General features: G+C 46.9%; 1 protein-coding gene across 3 annotated transcripts in view; it reads right to left on the bottom strand.

Moving 5' to 3' along the window:
* The window catches only part of LOC146871825 (ATP-dependent chromatin remodeler CHD8-like), a 3,469,548-nt gene that overhangs the window by 449,844 nt on the left and 3,000,164 nt on the right, over positions 1–19,540 (bottom strand). For all 3 annotated transcript variants that reach the window (XM_085651762.1, XM_085651758.1, XM_085651757.1), the window contains one exon: positions 13,389–14,075. In XM_085651762.1, the coding sequence (XP_085507888.1) occupies positions 13,389–14,075 (687 nt within the window). The remainder of the gene's footprint in view (positions 1–13,388; positions 14,076–19,540) is intronic.

Here is a 19,540-nt window from a genome sequence, read left to right as displayed (position 1 = left end):
AAATGGAGGACCCATGAGCCTAGTAAGTACAAGGTTTGAATTCTACACCAGAGAGGGTGGTATTGTGGGAGGAATTATCCTTTTAAGGCCTTCCATGAACGCTTTGATAGCAGATACCCTAAACAATGACAAATGTGGTCTGTTTTGCAGATAGGCGGCAAGGGCAGCAAGATGTAATCGTATGGATGTGTATGCTATATTACATCTTTGTAGATGCAGCAAATAACAAATAATGTTCTGAATTGAAGCATCTAGCAGGTCAATTTTGTTGTTATTGCAGTAAATGACAAATGTTTTTCATTTGGTTGCATAGCAAGCTCTAGTAGTAGGGCGTCTGGCTTCTTTAATAATGTTCATACAGTCCAGTGGGAAGTTGAGGTATCTGAACTCAAGGACTTCAGGAGCCAAATTACTAGATTCAGTTGAGTTGGATCTGGATGCCGTATCTCTCCATGGTTCTGCGTAAGCAGCTTTGGGGAGAGCTGTAGTTTTTTGGTGTGGAACTACTGAGAGTTCCAGTACTGTTGTGAACCATGGTTGCCGAGCCCATGTTGGGAATGTTGGAGCAACTAGGATCATCTTGAGAGACTGTTTGAGCTTGCGTACTACTAGTGGAATGAGTGGGAGTGGCGGAAAAGCGTACGCAAATCTGACTGACCAGTTCATCCATATTGCATTGCCCTTGGACAACGGGTGTGGAAACCTGGCGGCGAAGGTTGGGCATTTTGCGTTTGCGTGTGTGGCGAACAGATCTGTGTCTGGGTGGCCCTACATTTTGAAAAATGGTTGAAGAACTTGAGGATGAAGTTCCCATTTGTGTATCTGCTGTGTCTGACGACTTAGCAGATCCGCAATCTGATTGTCCACTCCTGGGAGATGTTCTGCCAGAAGATATATGTTTTGAGGAATGGCCCATCTCCATATGTTTTGCGCTAGTTTAGAAAGCTGCAAAGAATGTGTTCCTCCTTGTTTCTGTATCTAATACATTGCTGTCATATTGTCCGTGCGGACAAGGACAGTCTTGTTGATGAGATGTACTTGGAATGATTTTAATGCTAGAAAAATTGTCAGTAATTCTAGGTGATTGATGTGGAGCATTTTTTGTTGAGTGGTCCACCTGCCCTGAATTGTGTGGTTTAGGAGATCGGCGCACCAGCCGGTGAGAGATGCGTCCGCTGTTAGCACTATCTGTGGAACTGGATCTAGGAACGGCCGCCCTCTGGAAAGGTTTTGTGTGTTTCACCACTGCAGAGAGCGATGTGTGCGGCTGTCCACCAACACCAGATCTGAAAGCTGACCTTGAGCCTGGTTCCACTGACGTGCTAAGCATTCCTGTAAAGGGCGCATCTGAAGTCTTGCATGAGGTACTATGAAAATGCAAGAGGCCATCCTTCCTATGAGCTGCATAAACACTTGAGCTGGTAGGGAGTGTTGGGGTTGGAATTTTGTGATGAGGGTTTGCATACTGGCTATCCTGGCTGGATTGGGGTATGCCAGAGCTTTGGAAAGGTCTATTGTGGCCCCTAGATACTGATGTATGTAGGAGGGCTGGAGATGTGACTTGGTGAGGTTTATTGTGAACCCCAAGTCGTGGAGCAGCTGAATTGTTTGGTAAGTGTGGTGAACACACTGGCTGTGTGACTTGGCTTTTATCAGCCAGTCGCCCAGGTATGGAAAAACATGAATCTGTTGTCTCCGCAAGTGTGCGGCTACTACAGCAAGACACTTTGTGAAGACCGTGGGTGTTGTGGTTACTCCGAATGGGAGAACCTTGAACTGATAGTGTTGGTCGTCCACTGTAAACCTTAGATATTTCCTGTGAGCAGGGTGTATAGGAATATGGAAGTAGGCGTCCTTGAGATCTAGAGGGGCAAGGAAGACGCCTTGTTGAAGCAGTGGAAGAACTTGTTGAAGAGTGATCATGTGAAAGCGATCTAACTGTATGTAGAAATTGAGAGGTCTGAGGTCCAGTATTGGTCTGAGAGAACCGTCCTTTTTGGGGATTAGAAAGTACAGGGAGTAAACCCCTGTCCCTTGATGCAGTAGGGGAACTGGTTCTATTGCATGCTTTTGAAGCAGTGAGAGAACTTCCTGTTTGAGGAGCGTTAGATGTTCTGTGGGCATGGGACGCTGTTTAGGGGGTATGTTGGGGGGAGTTGCGGTAAGTTCCAGGCAGTAACCATATTGGATAATTTGCCTTACCCACCTGTCTGTAGTGATGGAGTTCCAGACAGGTAGGAACTGTGAGAGTCGTCCTTCAACCGGTGTGGAGTGGTCTGGAGGGAGTGTAGGGAAGTCATTGTTTGGTAGTGGGGGAGGTCCAATTGTTGTTACCTCGGCCTCTCCCTTTGTTATTATTTCCCCTGTACCTACCTCTGAAATATCCCTTGTTGGGGGATGTTTGTGTGGGGCTTTTGTAGGAGGAGGCAGCAGTGTCTGTGCTTATGTTTTTAGATGTGCCCCTATAAAAGGAGCGACGAGAGGAACCTTGTGTTGATGGAGACTGTAATGCTCACATAGATTTTTCAGTGTCCATGTCCTTTTTCATTTTTTCTAAAGCTGTGTCTACAGCTGGGCCAAAGAGGTGTTCTTGGTCGAACGGTTGATTTGAAATAGTAGTTGGTGCATTTCTGGTTTTAAACAAGAAGTGCAGAGTCGGACCCCAGAAACTGCTTCGCTATGTTTTTTTAATGTATTGGTATATCGTCACTGAGAGTTTAAAAATATGTGCATGTATATATTTAATGTGGCACACTATGACGATTGCACCACTTGTACGAACACGGAGACCGGGACCAGTCTGTATTATGTCACTTACATGTTTGGTAGGTGTTGTTATATATCAGAAATATGGTTATTGATAGAAACTAAAAGTACATCTCTCTGGCCATGGTGGAGCTGCGACCCCTACATATTGCAAAATAACCTAATACAATTTGTTATAAAAAAAAAAACACAGAAATGCGCAACCATGCATGTTTACATAGTAAGACACTGGTGTTGACTGATCTAGATGCGGTGTCTGCTGCATCGAGGGCACATAAATGGATGCATTTGAAATTAACTTGCCCACCTGGAAAAGATCATGGGCTTTGGCCTTGTATTGGTAAGGCAAATGCTGAATTAAGTCCTCAAGCTCATCGTAGTGAGTCCTATCATACCTGGCAAGCAGTGCTTGTGCATTAGGTATCCTCCAGTGATTAGCTGCTTGGGAGACAACTTGTTTGCCTGAAGCGTCTAGTAGTTTAGACTTTGTCTGGAGGTGGAGCATCACCGGAGGTTTGAGAATTGGCATGTTTCCCTGCATTGGACACTACCAAAGAATCTAAAGGGAGTTGTCCGTTAATGTAAGTGGTACAGGTTTATATTTTTTATCAATGAGAGGATTGAGAATTCTGGTCCTGACAGGGTCTTTGAAGATGTGTGGTGCGTGTTTAATGACACTTTTGAGCATGGGCAACGTTTGTATTGTCCTTTGTGACTGGGAAAAAGTATCTACCAGGAAGTCTTCCTCAATGGGGTCTAAATGCATTTGTACGCCATGATATTGGGCAGCCGTATCAATAAGCTGGCTAAACCCTATGATGTCATCTGGGGGAGACAGCCGTGTTGGGTATGCATGCGGGTCAGGAAGGTCTGGAAGATCTGCAGATTCATTGTAATCTGCCCATGTGTCCTGTGGTATAGCAGTGTCATCATCAGGGTCATCTAAAGGGTCATCATGTCCACCCCCCTCCCCTAGATCGTCATCATCCTGTGGTGGTGGGGAGTATGGAGAGAGTCTAGGAGAGTGTATGGGAGACTCTGTAGGAGACAAAGGCTCAGTAGGAAGACCAGGAGAAGAGGGTCGTCGGGTGAAGTTGCAAAGTCTCTTTTCTTTACAGGCACCTCAGGAGAGTGTGAGGGGACTAATTTCCTCTTATTTGTTGGGAGACTGACAATATGGGCTGTTTTAGGGTCCACATGCAATGTCTTGTTTTGGATAGATAGCGTCTAGTTGAAACAGTTCTTCCTGGTTAGCGTCTCCTTTCGGTGCCGATTTTTTCGGTTCCGAACGTGGTTTTGATTTCAGCTCTGGAGCCTTAGAAAGTTTTTTTTGCTCCTTTGGCTTCGATGTCGAGTCGGAAATCTTTATCGGATCCGAAGGTTTTCGTGGTTTGTTTGGATCAGAGGCCTTTTGGTCTTTCGGTGCCGAAGAGCTCGATGCCGAGGCCTTTTTGGAGGTAACGGGAGTAGGATGTATTCCCGATTTCGGTACCGACTGTGTTTTCTGGGCATCGATATGCGGCTTGCTCGGTCCCGAGCCGCCGGAAGGCTTTTCCTTTGTCTTCGGAGCCTGGCCTGGAGGCCAGGTTTCGGAGGTTGTCGTTCGATCGCGACTAAGGCCTTCAGGCCAAGTTTTGAGCGGAGCCTTCTTTTTTCGGGTGGGGTAGGAGCGGGGGCAGTTGTACTTACTCATTGACCTGGAGTGATGTGGTCGTCGGAGTCATCAGCTTCGGATATGATGTCAAGCTCCTCAGAATCCTCTGCCTCTGGAACGTCAGGGCCTTCATCGAAGATTTCTTCTTGCACCGGTGCAGCCTGTTGCGCCATAACGTGTCGTCGAGCCCGGCGATCACGGATAGTCTTTTTGGATCGAAAGGAGGCGCAGGCTTGGCAATCTTTTTCCTAGAGTTCTAGCCAGAGACAAAGGTTGCAGACCTTGTGGTGGTCGATGTGTGGAAATTTAGCTCCACACTGGGGGCTTTTTTTAAATAGAGTCCTTTCCATTAGCTGTAGGCCGAATGGCGTCGATAGGCCCAGCGGCCCGTGTCGATGACCGGAATCGAGTATTTTTGAGTTAGCGCGTCGAAAGGCACGCAAACGAAAACAATACCGTCGAGTTGTGATGGTTTGTGCGTCAAAAAGGTTTGGAAACAAGATACTGAAACCGGAGCGCCGAAGCTACATCCGAACCCGATGGCGAAAAAAAACAATCCGAGGATGGAGTCGATGCCCATGCGCACTATCGTCCAAGGGAGGAGCCACCTATCTCGTTACTACAAAGAATTCTTCCAAGCCAACAACAAACTGCAATCATCCGAGCCCAAAACCAGATGGCGATCTATGCAAAAGTATGAATTCTGCAGCTAATATGCCTCGAACACTGTGAGAAAGTGCCATCTTTCTTGCATGGTATGCCCCCACTTTTTGCTGAATGTACTTTGACTGAGTGTGCCCTGGACTCCTGCCAATCAGGTGCCCAGGGCCTATGTTCCTTCACTAAAACACACAAAACCCAAATTGGCAAACCCTGGCCACATGTCAGCCCCTGGTAAATGGTACCCTAGGTACCCAGGGCCTTGTGACCAGGGAAGGCCTCTAAGGGCTGCAACACTCATTGTGCCACCCTTAGAGGCCCTGTACCCTTACACACACACACTGCCTTTGCAGGCTGGGTGTCTGGGTGCAAGACAAAACAAAGAGCCGACATGGCACACAACCCTGTGTGCCATGCCCATCACCTACACTGCCATTGCATATATCAGCCACCCCTCTAGCTGGGTGCCTTATGCCAATGGTGTGGGCACAGGAGCAGGAGCCCTGTGCCCCTACAGTACCCAGGTCCATTCCTGGGCACTGTAAGTGCAGTGCTGCCATCTAAGAGTACATGGTGCTGAGAGCTCGTCAAACACGAACTCCACAGCACCATAATGGCAACACTGAAGACTGAGAAGTTTGGTATCAAACTTCTCAGCACATTAAACCCACACTGATGCCAGTGTGGGATTTAATGTACCAAGCACCCCAGAGGGCATCTTAGAGATGCCCCCTTAAACCTAACCTACAATCCACGTCTGCTCTGAGGCTGCCTAGGCTGCCACACAGCAGACATGTTGCTGGACCCCTGGGTGGGAGAGCCCCTGCTCTCCTGGCCCTGCAACAACGCACATCCTGGGTGAGGTGCTAAATCTCCTCCCCCCAGGATTGGCAGGGGTAAGCTTCAAAGGCATGCCGCCTCTGTGAGCTTCCCCAGGCCACTGCAACCCCCCACTCTTGCGGGAAGCTGGGCCGGAAACCCCAAATAAGGACAGGGGATGTGCCAGCCTGCCAACCCCACCCCTCAGGTGGGGGAGGCGAGGTGAAGCACATCTCCGGGCTCTCGCCATCTTGAAGATGGGAAGCCCTACCCTATCAGGACTAGGCTACTGCCCCCCTCCCACAGGAGAGAGGCAGGATAGGGGGTGTACCCACCCCAGGACAGGGACCCATTGGTCCCTGCCCTTCACCTATCTGTAACGCTCCTAAATCTAGTATTTAGGGGCACCCTGAACCTTCCTTCCCCGGATTCCAGATTCCGAAATACAAAGAAGAGCAAGAAGAAAGAAGACCTGCCCTGCAGCTGCTAAGAAGAGGAAGACACCAACTGCTTTGGCCCCAGCCCTACCGGCCTGTCGACCCTCGAACCTGCTCCTGCTCCAACCCGGCATCTCTTGTGGCCAGCAACCTCAAAAAACCCGGAGGACCTGGCTACCTTTTGGCTCTAAGCCCCTGGGACTCCCATGAGTAGAGGCTCTACTCAAAACCTACTTCTAATCCCTGGCAGCAGCCCGGAACCGCGAACCCAGCACACTCTGCACCAGCCAAGCCTGGCCAGTGCCGGAGTGAACAAAGACCACGAGGACGGCCCCACGGCGACTGTGACCCCAAGTCCGGCACCCAAGGACCTCCCTCGACACTCCTGAAGAAGCCTGCAGCCTCAGAACAAGGTGCCCCCCCTACCGCGATCAACAGAGGGTAGGATTTCCCAACACCAAAAGGCACCCCTGCACGCGGCGCCCCGCGGCCACATGTGCCCAATCCCGGGGTACCTCCTATCCTCCAACTACCCAACTTACCTCTCGAAGTGGTGGTGGCACGAGAAGAATCCTCGTCCCCGAGCTTGCAGTCTTTTTCTAAACCGGAGATTTCCCATTGAAATCAATTGAGCGCCCGAAGGCTCATAAGCACCCTGCAACCAGCTGCCCGAGTGGCCCTGGCAGGGCAACCTCTACACCTACCTACTTCCCCACTTGCCCTGAGTAAGTGACCAGGAGCCCAGCTCCCACAGCCGCGTGGCTTGCTAGTCAGCAGCCACCAACCAAGGCCCCCCCTATCCCTCATAGGATAACATTGGGCCTGACTCTCTCTGCACCCGGCCGCCCTAGAGTCGCTGAGGGTGAACCAACTGTACCTACCTGACCCTGGGGGACCCCTGAGTCTATGCCCAGAACCTCAACTCTGCCAGTCGAGTACTTACCTTTAAACCGATAACTCTATTTTCTTCATAGGTTAACATTGATTGGCTTTTCCCAAAAAGTGTGGACTTTTCAAATCTTAAAATATTCACCAAAAATCAGCAGAGTAATGAAAACGAAAATACTCACCTGCTATTCGGTGAGCTCCCAGTGCTGGGTCTTGGTGCCCAGCTCTGACTCTGAAAAATACTTACAACTGTACTTACCAGTAACCCAATTTTCTCCCATAGGAAACCATTGACTGTTTTTCTGTGAAATTTCTTCTAAGTGTCAATTTCTGCAATCTTTAAATATTCTTTAAAAATCGTATAATATCTGAAAACGTAATTACTTAACTGTTTTGGATAAAGGTCCCAGTACTGAGTCTAGGTACCCAGTACTGGATTACAAAAGTAACGAGAACATACTGTGCCTGCAACTTGAATTTTCTTCCATAGGGAATCATTGACTGTTTTCTCTGAAATATTTTCTAAGTGTCAACTTTTAAAATAGCTAAATATGGTTTAAAAATCATCACAGTAATTAAGTCGACTTTCATCACTTGATTCTAAGTTCTGACCCAGGACTGAATCTAGGATCCAGTCCTGGAATTCCAAAAGTTATCCTAACAGTAATCTGTTGCAAATAACTTGAAATTTCCATTGAGCTCAATGCAGTATTGTGTTTAAAATAGTGTTGCGTATTGCAACCACTTGTAACTGTTTACAAAAGTCAATTGCATACTGCAAAAGTATTTATATAAAGCATCTCATTCAGAGAAAGTATATTTTAATGCCAAGTGTTGGTTCTAAAATAAAACAAGCATATATTTTTTTATATATAAACCATTGGCCTAGAGTTCAGTTATTGAGTGTGTGAGACCATTTGCTGACTGAGTGTGAACAACAAATGCTTTACACTGTCCTCTGATACTGCCTTACTGCTCGACCAAGCTGCCACTTTAGAGAGTAAGGTTATATCTAACTTGAGCCTCTGCCAAACCCTTGGGGACTGTGGACTCTGTACACCCTGTACCTATTAGGGGACAGTATATACAGAGCCACTTTCTCACAAACACCTTTATCTCAGGACCAGGAGAAAAACACAAGCTGCCAGACTGGATAAAAACACATCTTTCATTTTGAACAGACTGGCTAGAAGATCCCAGAAAATGTGCAAAACCTCATGCAACCTCAACCAAGCTATAGCTTTCAGGTTTGCGCATGTTGAAGCTTTTTCAACTGAAAAATTGACTTAAAGCTTCTAGAGTTCTGTGATCATGTGGAACATTAACCTGATACAGTCTCAAGGATGGTCACAGTCAAGATTTTTGTCTTCTGAAAATTAATTTAATTGCGGAGATAAATCCCTACCTTGATTCGAACTTCAAGGGCTCTAAAGTACAGAACAGGGAGTATCCATGTCTTCAATTCCTATGGAAGTCATATTCTGCCTTTTTTTATTAATGCTTTATCTTTATTGAACTTTCTTATGCATTTTTTCAATAAAACAATGTTAAATTAATATTCTATTGTACAGTACCACAAGAATAGAGGTACCCTGTAAGTCTAATAACAATCAATATATATGTCAAAACAACTGGAGAGGTCTCTCAGTGCAAGTATCTGGAGCTGCGTTTCAAAACACAGCACAAACACCCTCATCACTCGATCCCTAGTTTAGCTGAGATAATAAAGTCCTGTACTACTTATATGGTCGCCAGTATCTTTTTGCAAAAGATGCTCAGAGCCAGGTATGAACAATTTATGTGCCCAAAATCCCCTATTTGACCACAACTTCTACAATACTTGATGCTCACTCTCAAGTGCATTCAATATAATTTTGTCTGTATTATACACTGTACCAGTGGTACAACAGTTAGTAAAGTACCTCTTGATTTTTTATCTTCAGTGTGTCTTAGACAGTGTTTATGTGTCCTGTGTCCCAATCATAAAGACAGACTTACTGTGAGAAATTGCCCTCTTTCTTGCATGGTATGCCCCCACTTTCTGCTGAATAGCTGATGTACTTTGACTGAGTGTGCCCTGGGCTCCTGCCAATCAGGTACCCAGGGCCTGTGTTCCTTCCCTAAAACTTCATTTAAGCCAAAACCCAATTGGCATCTCTGGCCACATGTCTGCCCTTGGTAAATGGTACCATAGGTACCAAGGGCACTGTGACCAGGGCTTATTGTGCCACCCTTAGAGGCCCTGTACCCTGACTGACACACACACACACACACACACACACACAACCCCCCCCCCTCTGAAGCCTGAGTGTCTGGGTGCAGAACAAAACAAAAGTGTCGACATGGCACACATCCCTGTGTGCCATGCCCACAAACCACTGCCCTGGCCTACATCAGTCACCCCTCTAGCAGGGTGCCCTATGCCAGAGGTGAGGGTACAGGTGCATGAGCCCTGTACCCCTACAGTTCCCAGGTCCTTTCCTGGGCACTGTAAGGGCAGTGCTGCCATTAACAGTATATGGTGCTGGTAGGTCGTCAAACAAACTCCACAGCACCATGATGACTACAGTGAAGACAGAGAAATTTGGTATCAAACCTCTCAGCACGTTAAACCCAGACTGATGCCAGTGTGGGATTTAATGTAAAATGCACCACAGAGGGCATCTTAGAGATGCCCCCTGAAACTCGACCAACTTCCAGTGACCTGACTGAGTGGCTGCGCAGGCTGCCACCACCAGACATGTTTCCGGACCCCTGGGTCAAGAGCTTGCTGCTCCCGGGGGCCTGAAACAATGCACATCCTGGGACAAGGTGCCAAGCCTCCTCCCCCAGGATGGGCAGGGTTCACGAAGGAGAAGCTTCAAAGGCATGCCACCTTTGTGAGCTTCTCCAGACCATTTGCTACTTTCAACAACTGGTCCCTACTGGTTCTACCCCCCACTTTGGGCGGGAGAACCGGCGGGAAAAACAAGTGAGGGGAGGCGAGGTGAAGCACAACCTCGAGTGACTGCCATCTTGAGGATGGGGGGACCCAGCCAACCAGGGACAGGCTCCTGCCCCCCTCCCACTGGGGAGTGGCAGAATAGGGGGTGTACCCACCCCAGGGAAGGGACTCATTGGTCCCTTCCCTTTACCTACCTGTAAAACCCCAAAATTCAGTATTTAGGGGCACCCTGAACCTTACTTCCTCAGATTCAGCAACCACAAGAAAAGAAGAAGAATGAGAAGCCGTGCAGAGCTAACAAGAGGACGACGCCCACTGACTTGGTCCCAGCCCTACAGGCCTGTCTACCCTCGAACCTGCTCCTGCAAAATCCTGGCGTGTCCAGCAGCCAGCAACCTCAAAACTCAAAAACCCCGGAGGACCTGCCTGCATTCACTCTCCAAGCTGTTTCTCCCGTGAACACCGGACGTGTTTGAACTGCAGCTTCTGGTGCCAGCCAGAAACCGCGAATCCAGCACACTCTGCACCCGCCGAGCCCGACCTGTGTTTGAGTGAACAAACACCACGAGGAGGTGCCCCCGTGATCCGGACCCAAGATCCGGCGACCCCTGACCTGCCTCAAGCCTCCAGACGACGCCTGCAGCCTCAATCCAGGAGACCCCCCCCCCCCACCGCGGCCAGAGCGGTTAAGAAAATTCGACGTCTAAAGGCACCCCTGCACCCGACGCCCCACGGCCTTGTGTGCCCAAACCCAGTGGTGCCTGACCATCCCTCTACATCCCAACTTACCCCTCGAAGTGGTGGTCACTCCTGGAAGATCTTTGTCCCCGAGCCTGCAGTGTTTCTTTGTCCCGGAGAATCTCCATTGAATTCAACAGGGCACCCGACCTCAAAACTGCACCCTGCACCCGGCTGCCCTAGCGCCGCTGAGGGTGTCCCTTTGGTGCTAACTTGGTCCCCAACGTGCCCTGAGCTTAACCCTAGGAGCTTTGCTCCCACAACCTTGTGGCCTGCTTGCCAGCAGCCACCAACCTGAGTCCCCCTATCCCCCATAGGATAACATTGGGCCTCAACACTCTGCACCCGGCCGCCCGAGTGCCGCTGAAGGTGCAACAACAGTGCATCACTGACCCTGGGAGACCCCCAAGTCTAACCCCAGAACCCTAACTCAAAAGACCGATTACTTACCTTGAAACGATAACTAATTTTTCCTCATAGGATAACATAGAAACTTTTGAGAGGAAAAGTGTCAAAGTGTCGACTTTTGAAAACTGCAAATATTCCTTAAATATCAGCCGATTAACCAAAACACATTTTCTCAACTGTTTTCAGGAAATGTCCCAGTGCTGAATCCAGGATCCAGCACTGAGTAAGAAAAAGTAACGATAACATAACTTACCTGCTAAGCGAATTTCCTCCCGTAGGATAACATTGGTGATTCTATGTGAAAAAGTTTCAAAGTGTCAACTTTTGAAATACAAGAATATTCTTTAAAAATCGTACAAACTACCAAAACGTAATTACTTACCTGTTTTAAGTAGTTGTCCCAGTGCTGAATCTAGGAGTCCAGCAATGGATTACAAAAGTAACACAAAAGTAACTTACCTGCCAAGTGAATTTCCTCCCATAGGATAACATTGGTGATTCTATGTGAAAAAGTTTTGAAGTGTCAACTCTTGAAATACAATAATATTCCTTAAAAAGCATACCTTTAACCAAAACGCATTTACTCACCTGTTTTTAGGAAATGTCCCAGGGCTGAATCTAGGATCCAGTCCTGTGGTTACAAAAGTAATCTGAAAAGTAATTAACTGCATTTTACTTAAAAAGCCCATTCAATTGAATGCACTATACCTGCAATGTGTTGCAAACTGCTTTCTTAAACCTGTAATCAAACCCAGTACCAGTTATACTGCAATTCTGAACTGTGTTCAAACAAGTCAATTACTACTGCAAAGTATTTATATGCTTACCTGTACCAGGCTTGCTTGGTTCTAGAAATAAAACAACAGTATATTTGTTTATACAAAATAATTGGCCTAAAGTTCAGTTATTGAGTGTTTGAGACCATTTGCTGACTGAGTGTGTACATCAAATGCTTTACACTGTCCTCTGATACTGCCTTACTGCTCGACCAAGCTACCACTTTAGAGAGTAAGGTTCTATCTAACTTTAACCTCTGCCAAACCTCTATATACCTTGGACTCTATACACACTGTACCTTACTTTGGTGTAGTATATATAGAGCCAGTTTCTTACACCTACCATTGGTGAATTCTCTAAAATGAGAAGTTTAACACTTTGATGCAACACCTTTAATCTTCTATTTTTACTGATGCTTTTCATGGTATCATTTTCCATATTTGAGTTTATTTTCTATTCTTCACTGAATGTTTATTGGCATTACTTGTTATTTGCCCGTAAAGGTTACACTCTGTATACACTTTGCTTTATTTTTAATTTTCGTACTAATTGTGTTTGGTCTACTTGCAGTAGACCTTCATATTCTCTAATTAATGTACACTTGTGATAATGGTTTGTAATGTACTGTATATAAACGCTTTTCTGAGGTTTGTTTTTCTGTGTAGGTCAAGTTACCAAAGGTCATTAAAGGTTAGTGTCATCTAATTCTACTTACTTCTGTAGACAGGATTGTAGGACACCTCTATACTCTAATTTATTTATTTTATTTGAAAAGTTTTATTTAGCGCTGGCTAGACGCGAAGGTATCAGAGCGCTTTACATGAGGTAGGACATTGTTTCAGAACATTGTTACATAATTACATCAGTTTGTGTAGCGTCGCATAACATAGAAAGGGAAAACAGTATAACATAGTTACAAAAGAATTATTAAAGCATAGCATAACAAAGTACTTCAGGGGATACAGAAAGGTCAGACTGGAAAAGGGGAGGCAGACAAAATCAATGTTGTTGTGAGAAACTGGGTTTTGGCTGCGAGGCCGCAGAGCATATGCGAGTGATGTGGATGGATTCATGCAAAACAACTATAAGCAACTCAGTAATATGCTTTAGAGACCAGGTTAAAGGGGAGCATTAAAAACTAATATAATTGAAAGAACGCGTGCATGGAGTGCTGGCTGAGAATCAGTTAATCAAAAATGGACAAGCATGAGCAAGTTATTATACGATCAGGAAGACATACAGAAAACAACTTATCACAAGATTGGCATATATTTCTCATATGGGGTGGAGCTACTACCTTTTATCTTTTCTTCATCGCTGTCATCGGATGACAAAGTAGAGGATGACGAGGTGGAAGCAGGCATTTTTGTTAGGTCGAGCTCAGAGTCAGAGTCATTTTCACCAGCAGCAGACATCTTTTGTATGGGCAACGGACGCCCTCTTTGAGGCCCAACAAATCCTCGAACCAGTGTCACAGATTCTGCAGCAGCTGCAGCTGCTGCCTCTGCCGCCACCTCTGCCTCCAGCTTCACAGAGAGACTCTCCAAGGCATGCTGCTTTATCTCTTCAGCACTACCATCTCGGCGAGGTTCAGGTGCGAGGGTAAGAGGTGACACAGTCTGTGAATCATTATATGACAACGATTGGTGCAGCAGTGGAATGGAGCAGCGTGAGAGTGCTGGACGACTCTGCATATAGGCCTGACGAGATGTCAGAAAGGATAGCTCAGGGTCCTGCATGATGCTGTAGTCTGCTCGGCTCACGCCATGTCGGGCGGCCCCCCGCAACAGCTCTCCATCATGGCGCCCACACTCCCACCACTCTGGTAGATCAGAGCCAGGTTGGCACAGCGCCAAACGCTCTTGCAGCAGGGGATGACAAAGCACCTGCTCTCGCAAGCGGCGCAGTAGCTCCACACGGTACAAAGTCCGGGACGCTCGCTCCTCCGTGATGGGCTCAATGAAAAGTGTGTGGTCTGTGGACTCTGAAGTACAAAGATAACAAGCAGGTCAAGTCGCCTATAAGAACAATACTGCACATATTTTTTATTTAATGTATAGCTCTGCACAATTTAAACCGGTGTTACTTAACCTTTTGACTTCGGTAGCCTCCCACTTAATCACTACTGTAATCAGTTGAGCTCCGCTGACTCAATGGAAGTAGGGGACCCCGGCCTAACCAATTACTACGATTTCAATCTCAAAATATTACAAAAAAACAGAAACAAGTATACATTAAACAAATATACACAAATGATGAAATATTTTATTCAATTCACAAACACAGAAGAATCAAAAATGCAAATGTAATCGGAAGATTGGAGATTTTTCAAATTTGGGTTTCAATCGTACAAGATGAAATGATATGCTAAACTATAGTATATCACTTTGGCATTTGGCTTCAATTGCATGGTTTTTGCTGGAGCGTCAATTGAGGCCACCCACGGACCATGCTTTATTACTTCACTTTAAGAGAAAATTTTAAAATTTTAAATTCTGCTTCTTTATTAGTAATTTACTTGATTAATCTGCTAATATTATTATATAGTCCAGGATCTAGAGGTTTATTAGACCTCAGAGGTCTGCAGACCACAAGGTAAGACGCAAAGCCCTAAAAGCAAATTGGTAGACAGTGTGCAGGTTTCTAGGCTTGGGATCTTACTAATGAATAGAGCTCAACCCCAGAATGGGGAGGATAGGAGGGTCGGTGGGGAATTTGTGGCTAGATGGTCTCTACCACAAAGAGCATTACCAAAAGTAAATAACTTATTCTTCTGATTCCTCACTTTTTGACTAAATAGCAAAGCATTATCTATTCAGAGGAGGGTCTGTGGATGGATTCCCACCAGAAGGTCCTGCAGGACCGAGCAGGCAAAATGCAACTCTCAGTGAACCTGAATGTCCAGGCAATGCTTCGTGAACGTAAGAAGGGACGCCCACATCGCCACCTAGCAAATGTCTAGGAGAGGTAATCCACGCTCAAAAGGAATGGCAGCAGCTTTGGCCCTGGCAGAATGAGCACACAGGCTGCTTTTTGCCAGTGAATTGCAGATTTTAATACAGAGCACGATCTAGCCAATCTCTTATGCACTGCTTGCTCTTTTTGCTCCAGTGAATCCTACAAAGAGCTGATTGTCCACCCTGTGGCCTTTGGCACTATCGTCGTAGAAATTCAGCGCTCTCCTGGGGTCTTTGCGATTAAGTCTCTCCTCCTCCTTAGCGTGAGGTGGAGCATAGTGCATTGGCAAGGTGATGGTTTGGTCAACGTTGAACAGCATCACAACTTTCGGCAGAAAGGATACCAGCATCCGCAGAACCACTTTGCCTGGGAAGAATGAAGTGTATGGTAGATTGACACAAAGAGCATGAAGCTTACTCAGACGCCATACTGAGGTGATGGCAATGAGAAACACAGTCCTGATAGTAAGGAGCCGTAAAGGACAGCGGTGAAGCAGCTTGAACGGAGTACACATCAGATAAGCTAGGAAAATTAAGGACCCATTGGGGCATGAAAAAGGAGAACGGAGAAATGTGTTGCAGCCCCTTAAAAATCGCATCACAACCAGTGATGTAGATAAAGAGGGCTGATCTGGCAAACTTAAGAACGCTGAAAGGGCCGAACGTTAACGCATAAATAAAAGTGCCCCAAAAAAAAGCCATGCCGGGCAAGAGGCAGACCCAAGAACAGAACATCAAATAACTTGGCCTGGAGGGGGGCAATCTGGCGTGTGCCACACCAAGGCCTAAAGTTTCCCCAACGACAGTCGTATAAAGTTTTTGACAAAGGACGCCTGGCTGCCAAGAAGACATCAACCAATTACAAAGGAAGGTCGAAGGTGTTAATCTGTCGCTGTACAATCTCTACACATGAAAATGGAAAGTGCAAAGGCCCGGGTGCACAACCCTACGATGCTGCTGTGACTGCAGGTCCTCCCAGAGGGGCAGCTTGATTAGAGAACAGATGTTCCTGCCGAGGAGTTCTGGATACCATACGCTTGGTGCCCAACCCGGGCCTACTTGGACACCTTGAGCGCGGTCTGTCATTTTCTTGAGAACTCAGTGCAGGAGTGGTATTGGCAGAAATACATACAGGAGTCCAGAGTTTCACTCAAAGTGGAACGCGTCTCAGAATGCGAGATGCCTTGGAAACGCCAATGTGCAGAATTGCATCTTCTCAGAGGTGGCAAATAGATCGAGACAATGTGTCAATGGCTGAGCTTTCTCGGTCGGGCATTCAATGATCCTGCCATGTGGTTCACTACTAGGAAAATTCCTTGATGTTCCAGCTATTTCAAGAGGTGCAAGGACTCCTGGCACAGGTTCCGTGACCCTACCCATCCCTGTTTGTTGCAGTACTACAGGGCGGTGGTGTGCTCCGTGAGAACCTGTACCAGCCTCCCCTTGATGGACGGCAGGAAGACTTTGACAAGCGCATAGCCCTCAGCTCCAGAAGGTTGATGTGGTGCTGGCACTGCGCTGGAGACCAGAGGGCTTTGATCCCCACCTCTCCCAGATGACCACACCAACCCAGAAGTGATCAATCAGTCACCACTGTCCGCTCTGGGTGGGTCAGGAAGAGGGGTCTACCTCTAAGCTAGTCGCGGTCCAGAAACCACCATTGCAGATCTTTTGCTGTCCCCTCTGATATCTGAATGTGTTCGGAGAGATATCCCTGATGGTGAACCCACTGGGACTTCATAGCCTGAATGTCCTGGACTCTTTCCCGAGGGAAAGGCACAAATAAACTGTGTCCAGAAAGGCTCCAATGAAGGGGAGAGCCAGAGAAGGAGTCAGCTGTGACTTTTGAATGTTAATAGTGAACCCCAGCAATAACGGGCGGTTTGTGCAGTCTGGAGGTGAATGAAAACTGCCCGAGACGAGTCCGCCTTCAACAGCCAGTCATCAAGGTAGGGGGAAGACTGACACCCGTGACCTATGAAGATGTGCTGCCACCACTGCCATCACTTTTGTGAAAACCAAAGGGGAGCTTGGAGACGAAATAGCTGATGATGCTCCTCTCCCACCACGATTTGCAGGTAGTGCGGATAGGCCTGCAGGATTGAAATAAGTAAATAGGCGTCATGCAGGTCCAACACTACCATCCAGCCGGCAGGTTTGAGGGCATGCAAGATCTGGGCCAAGGTGACCATTTTGAATACCTCCGGTGTCAGTCACTGAAGAGAGCGCCTATCTAGAATAGGCCCAAGACCTCTGTCGTTGGGAACCAGAAAGTACCTGGAATAACAACCATGTCCTACTTCTGGCACCTGCAACCTCCCAACAGCACCTTTGGCCAAAAGGGCTTGCACTGAGGGTACGGTGGAAGTTGCGACAGGGAAGAGAGAAATGTCAGAGCCCTCCAAGCTGTAAACAGAGTGTTTCTTCAGCTTGGCCTGGTGACAAGCCTAATTGGCTGCTGACTTCCTCTTAAGCCTCCTTGATGTTCGCAGCTCTGAAAATGTCTGGTACATTGGCTCTATCCTGGTACTGCATGCTGTGGTGAGCTCAGCAGCAAACTCGTCAGTCAGTAACAAAGGGAATACTTGCTTTTAAACATCTAGCAGGCAGCATAAGAGGGCTCCTCCTGCTCTGGAGAAAGGCAGAGGGTGCATAGGTACTTGGTATTACACTCGACCTTTGTTGTTGTTGCCTCTGTATCCTCCTCTAAAGAAGCTTCTTGTAGAGGAAGATTGATTGCTGCCTTTGTAGGAGGCGGCAGCATTGTCTGAGGACATGGTTTTCGACCCTCTATGGTAGAAGGAGCGATGAAATGAGCCCCGATTAGAGGGAGACTGCAGAGCTACCATGGACTTGGCTACTTCTGTGTCTTTTTTTTTTTGTCCTCATCTCACCAAAGACGTTGGCAGATTTAGCAAGCCGACTATTTTAAAACTGGGCGCCCATCGGCTAACTGCTTTTGTCTAGGCCATCATTGCCTTCCCCACGTTATTGGGGTCTGGTGTAATCATTGGACCCGCTTTTGGCACCTTTATCTAATTAGGGATCAATCGATGGCCACGTCCCCAGGTTAGTAATGGGAACCAGATGTTATCAGGCCCATCCCCCCGCTGTCTTGATCAAGCTGAGCCATCCTCAGCGCAGCTTTTAACCAACTATCTCTGTCCGGAGGGAACGGATCTTTCCACCTAATACAAATCTCCCTCCTGGCCAAAATTATAAGATATAACAATAAGCCCTTGTGAGACAGTTTAGGTGACCCGTTTACTGGATAATTTTTACCAAAAAACACAAGGTGGAGGTCAACCTCTATATTGATTTCAAAGATAGCTGATAATGATTCCCCCACATTTTTCCAAAAAGAGCTTAACTCTGGGCAGTCGAAAAAAATATGAATATCATCCGCTTTATCTAGTTTACATCTAGGACAGGTTGGAGCAGGTACCGGGGCAAATTTGGCAATTTTGTCCGGGGTATAATATAGCCTGTTTAGCACAAAGAAGTGGTTCTACTTTAGGAGGGCGGGCTTGATGTATCTGTAGAGTAACTTGAGGGAAGCTTCAAACGATTCTTCAATACCTTGTACAAGTGGAGTTGAGTTCCATACTGATGTTTGAAAAGGAACCTCACTGTCCTCTGCTTCAAGGAGCCTTGTGTACCACAAAGAGATTTCTTTCTTTTTAGGCTGCGGGTCTTGTAGTAACTGTTCAAGTTCCCAGCTCCCTTTACTATCTCCCGCTTCGACCTCGTACCATGATTTTAACAGAAGAAACTTGAACCTAGAGAAAGTGGGGCCCATCTTAGTTAGTAAAACCTCCCAGGGGAGGACCCCATCTAGATACACCAGGTCCGACCACCTCAACAGACCAGCTCTTTTTATCAGAGCCGCCAAGCTGTCACACATGCAGGGCAGGGTCCCTGGGGAATCCCAAATGGAGGCAAAATCGGAAAAATAACCTATGTCCCAAATACATCTCAGTTTGTACCAGATCGACAAAGCAGCCTTCAAGGCCTTAAGACATACACGCTTGAAGAATCTGGGTGCCCCGAATTTATATAGGAACCCACCACCGCCTCCCTCTGTTATAGCCATTTCTCCAAGTAACCTACCCCATGATGTTTCCTCTGGGGTAGTCAACAGCATCCTGATGCCCTTGAATTGGAAAGCCATTAAGTACCAGGTAGTATCTGGCAGGGCCAACCCACTTTTTAAAAGTTTTCTTCTTAATTTTTTCCACGACATCCTTGAGCTTTTTTGTCCCCATATAAAACTTCCTATTTTGCCCTGGATTTTACTAATATTTTTCTGGGGGAAAGTTAAGGGGGCTGCATTAAAAAGGTATGTCAGCTTGGGGAAGACGGACATCTTTACCAGATTGACTCTCCCGTAGATCGTCGGGGGGGGGGGGGGGGGGGGGGGTTCCTTCTGGCAAAGAGGCAGTCAATTTCCTTTTCAACTTTTGCCACATTTATCAGCGGGATTTTGTTCAGG

The sequence above is a fragment of the Triturus cristatus genome, chromosome 1_1, assembly GCF_964204655.1.
Source record: "Triturus cristatus chromosome 1_1, aTriCri1.1, whole genome shotgun sequence".
Taxonomy (NCBI): domain Eukaryota; kingdom Metazoa; phylum Chordata; class Amphibia; order Caudata; family Salamandridae; genus Triturus; species Triturus cristatus.
This window is presented reverse-complemented; position numbering and strand designations above follow the sequence as displayed.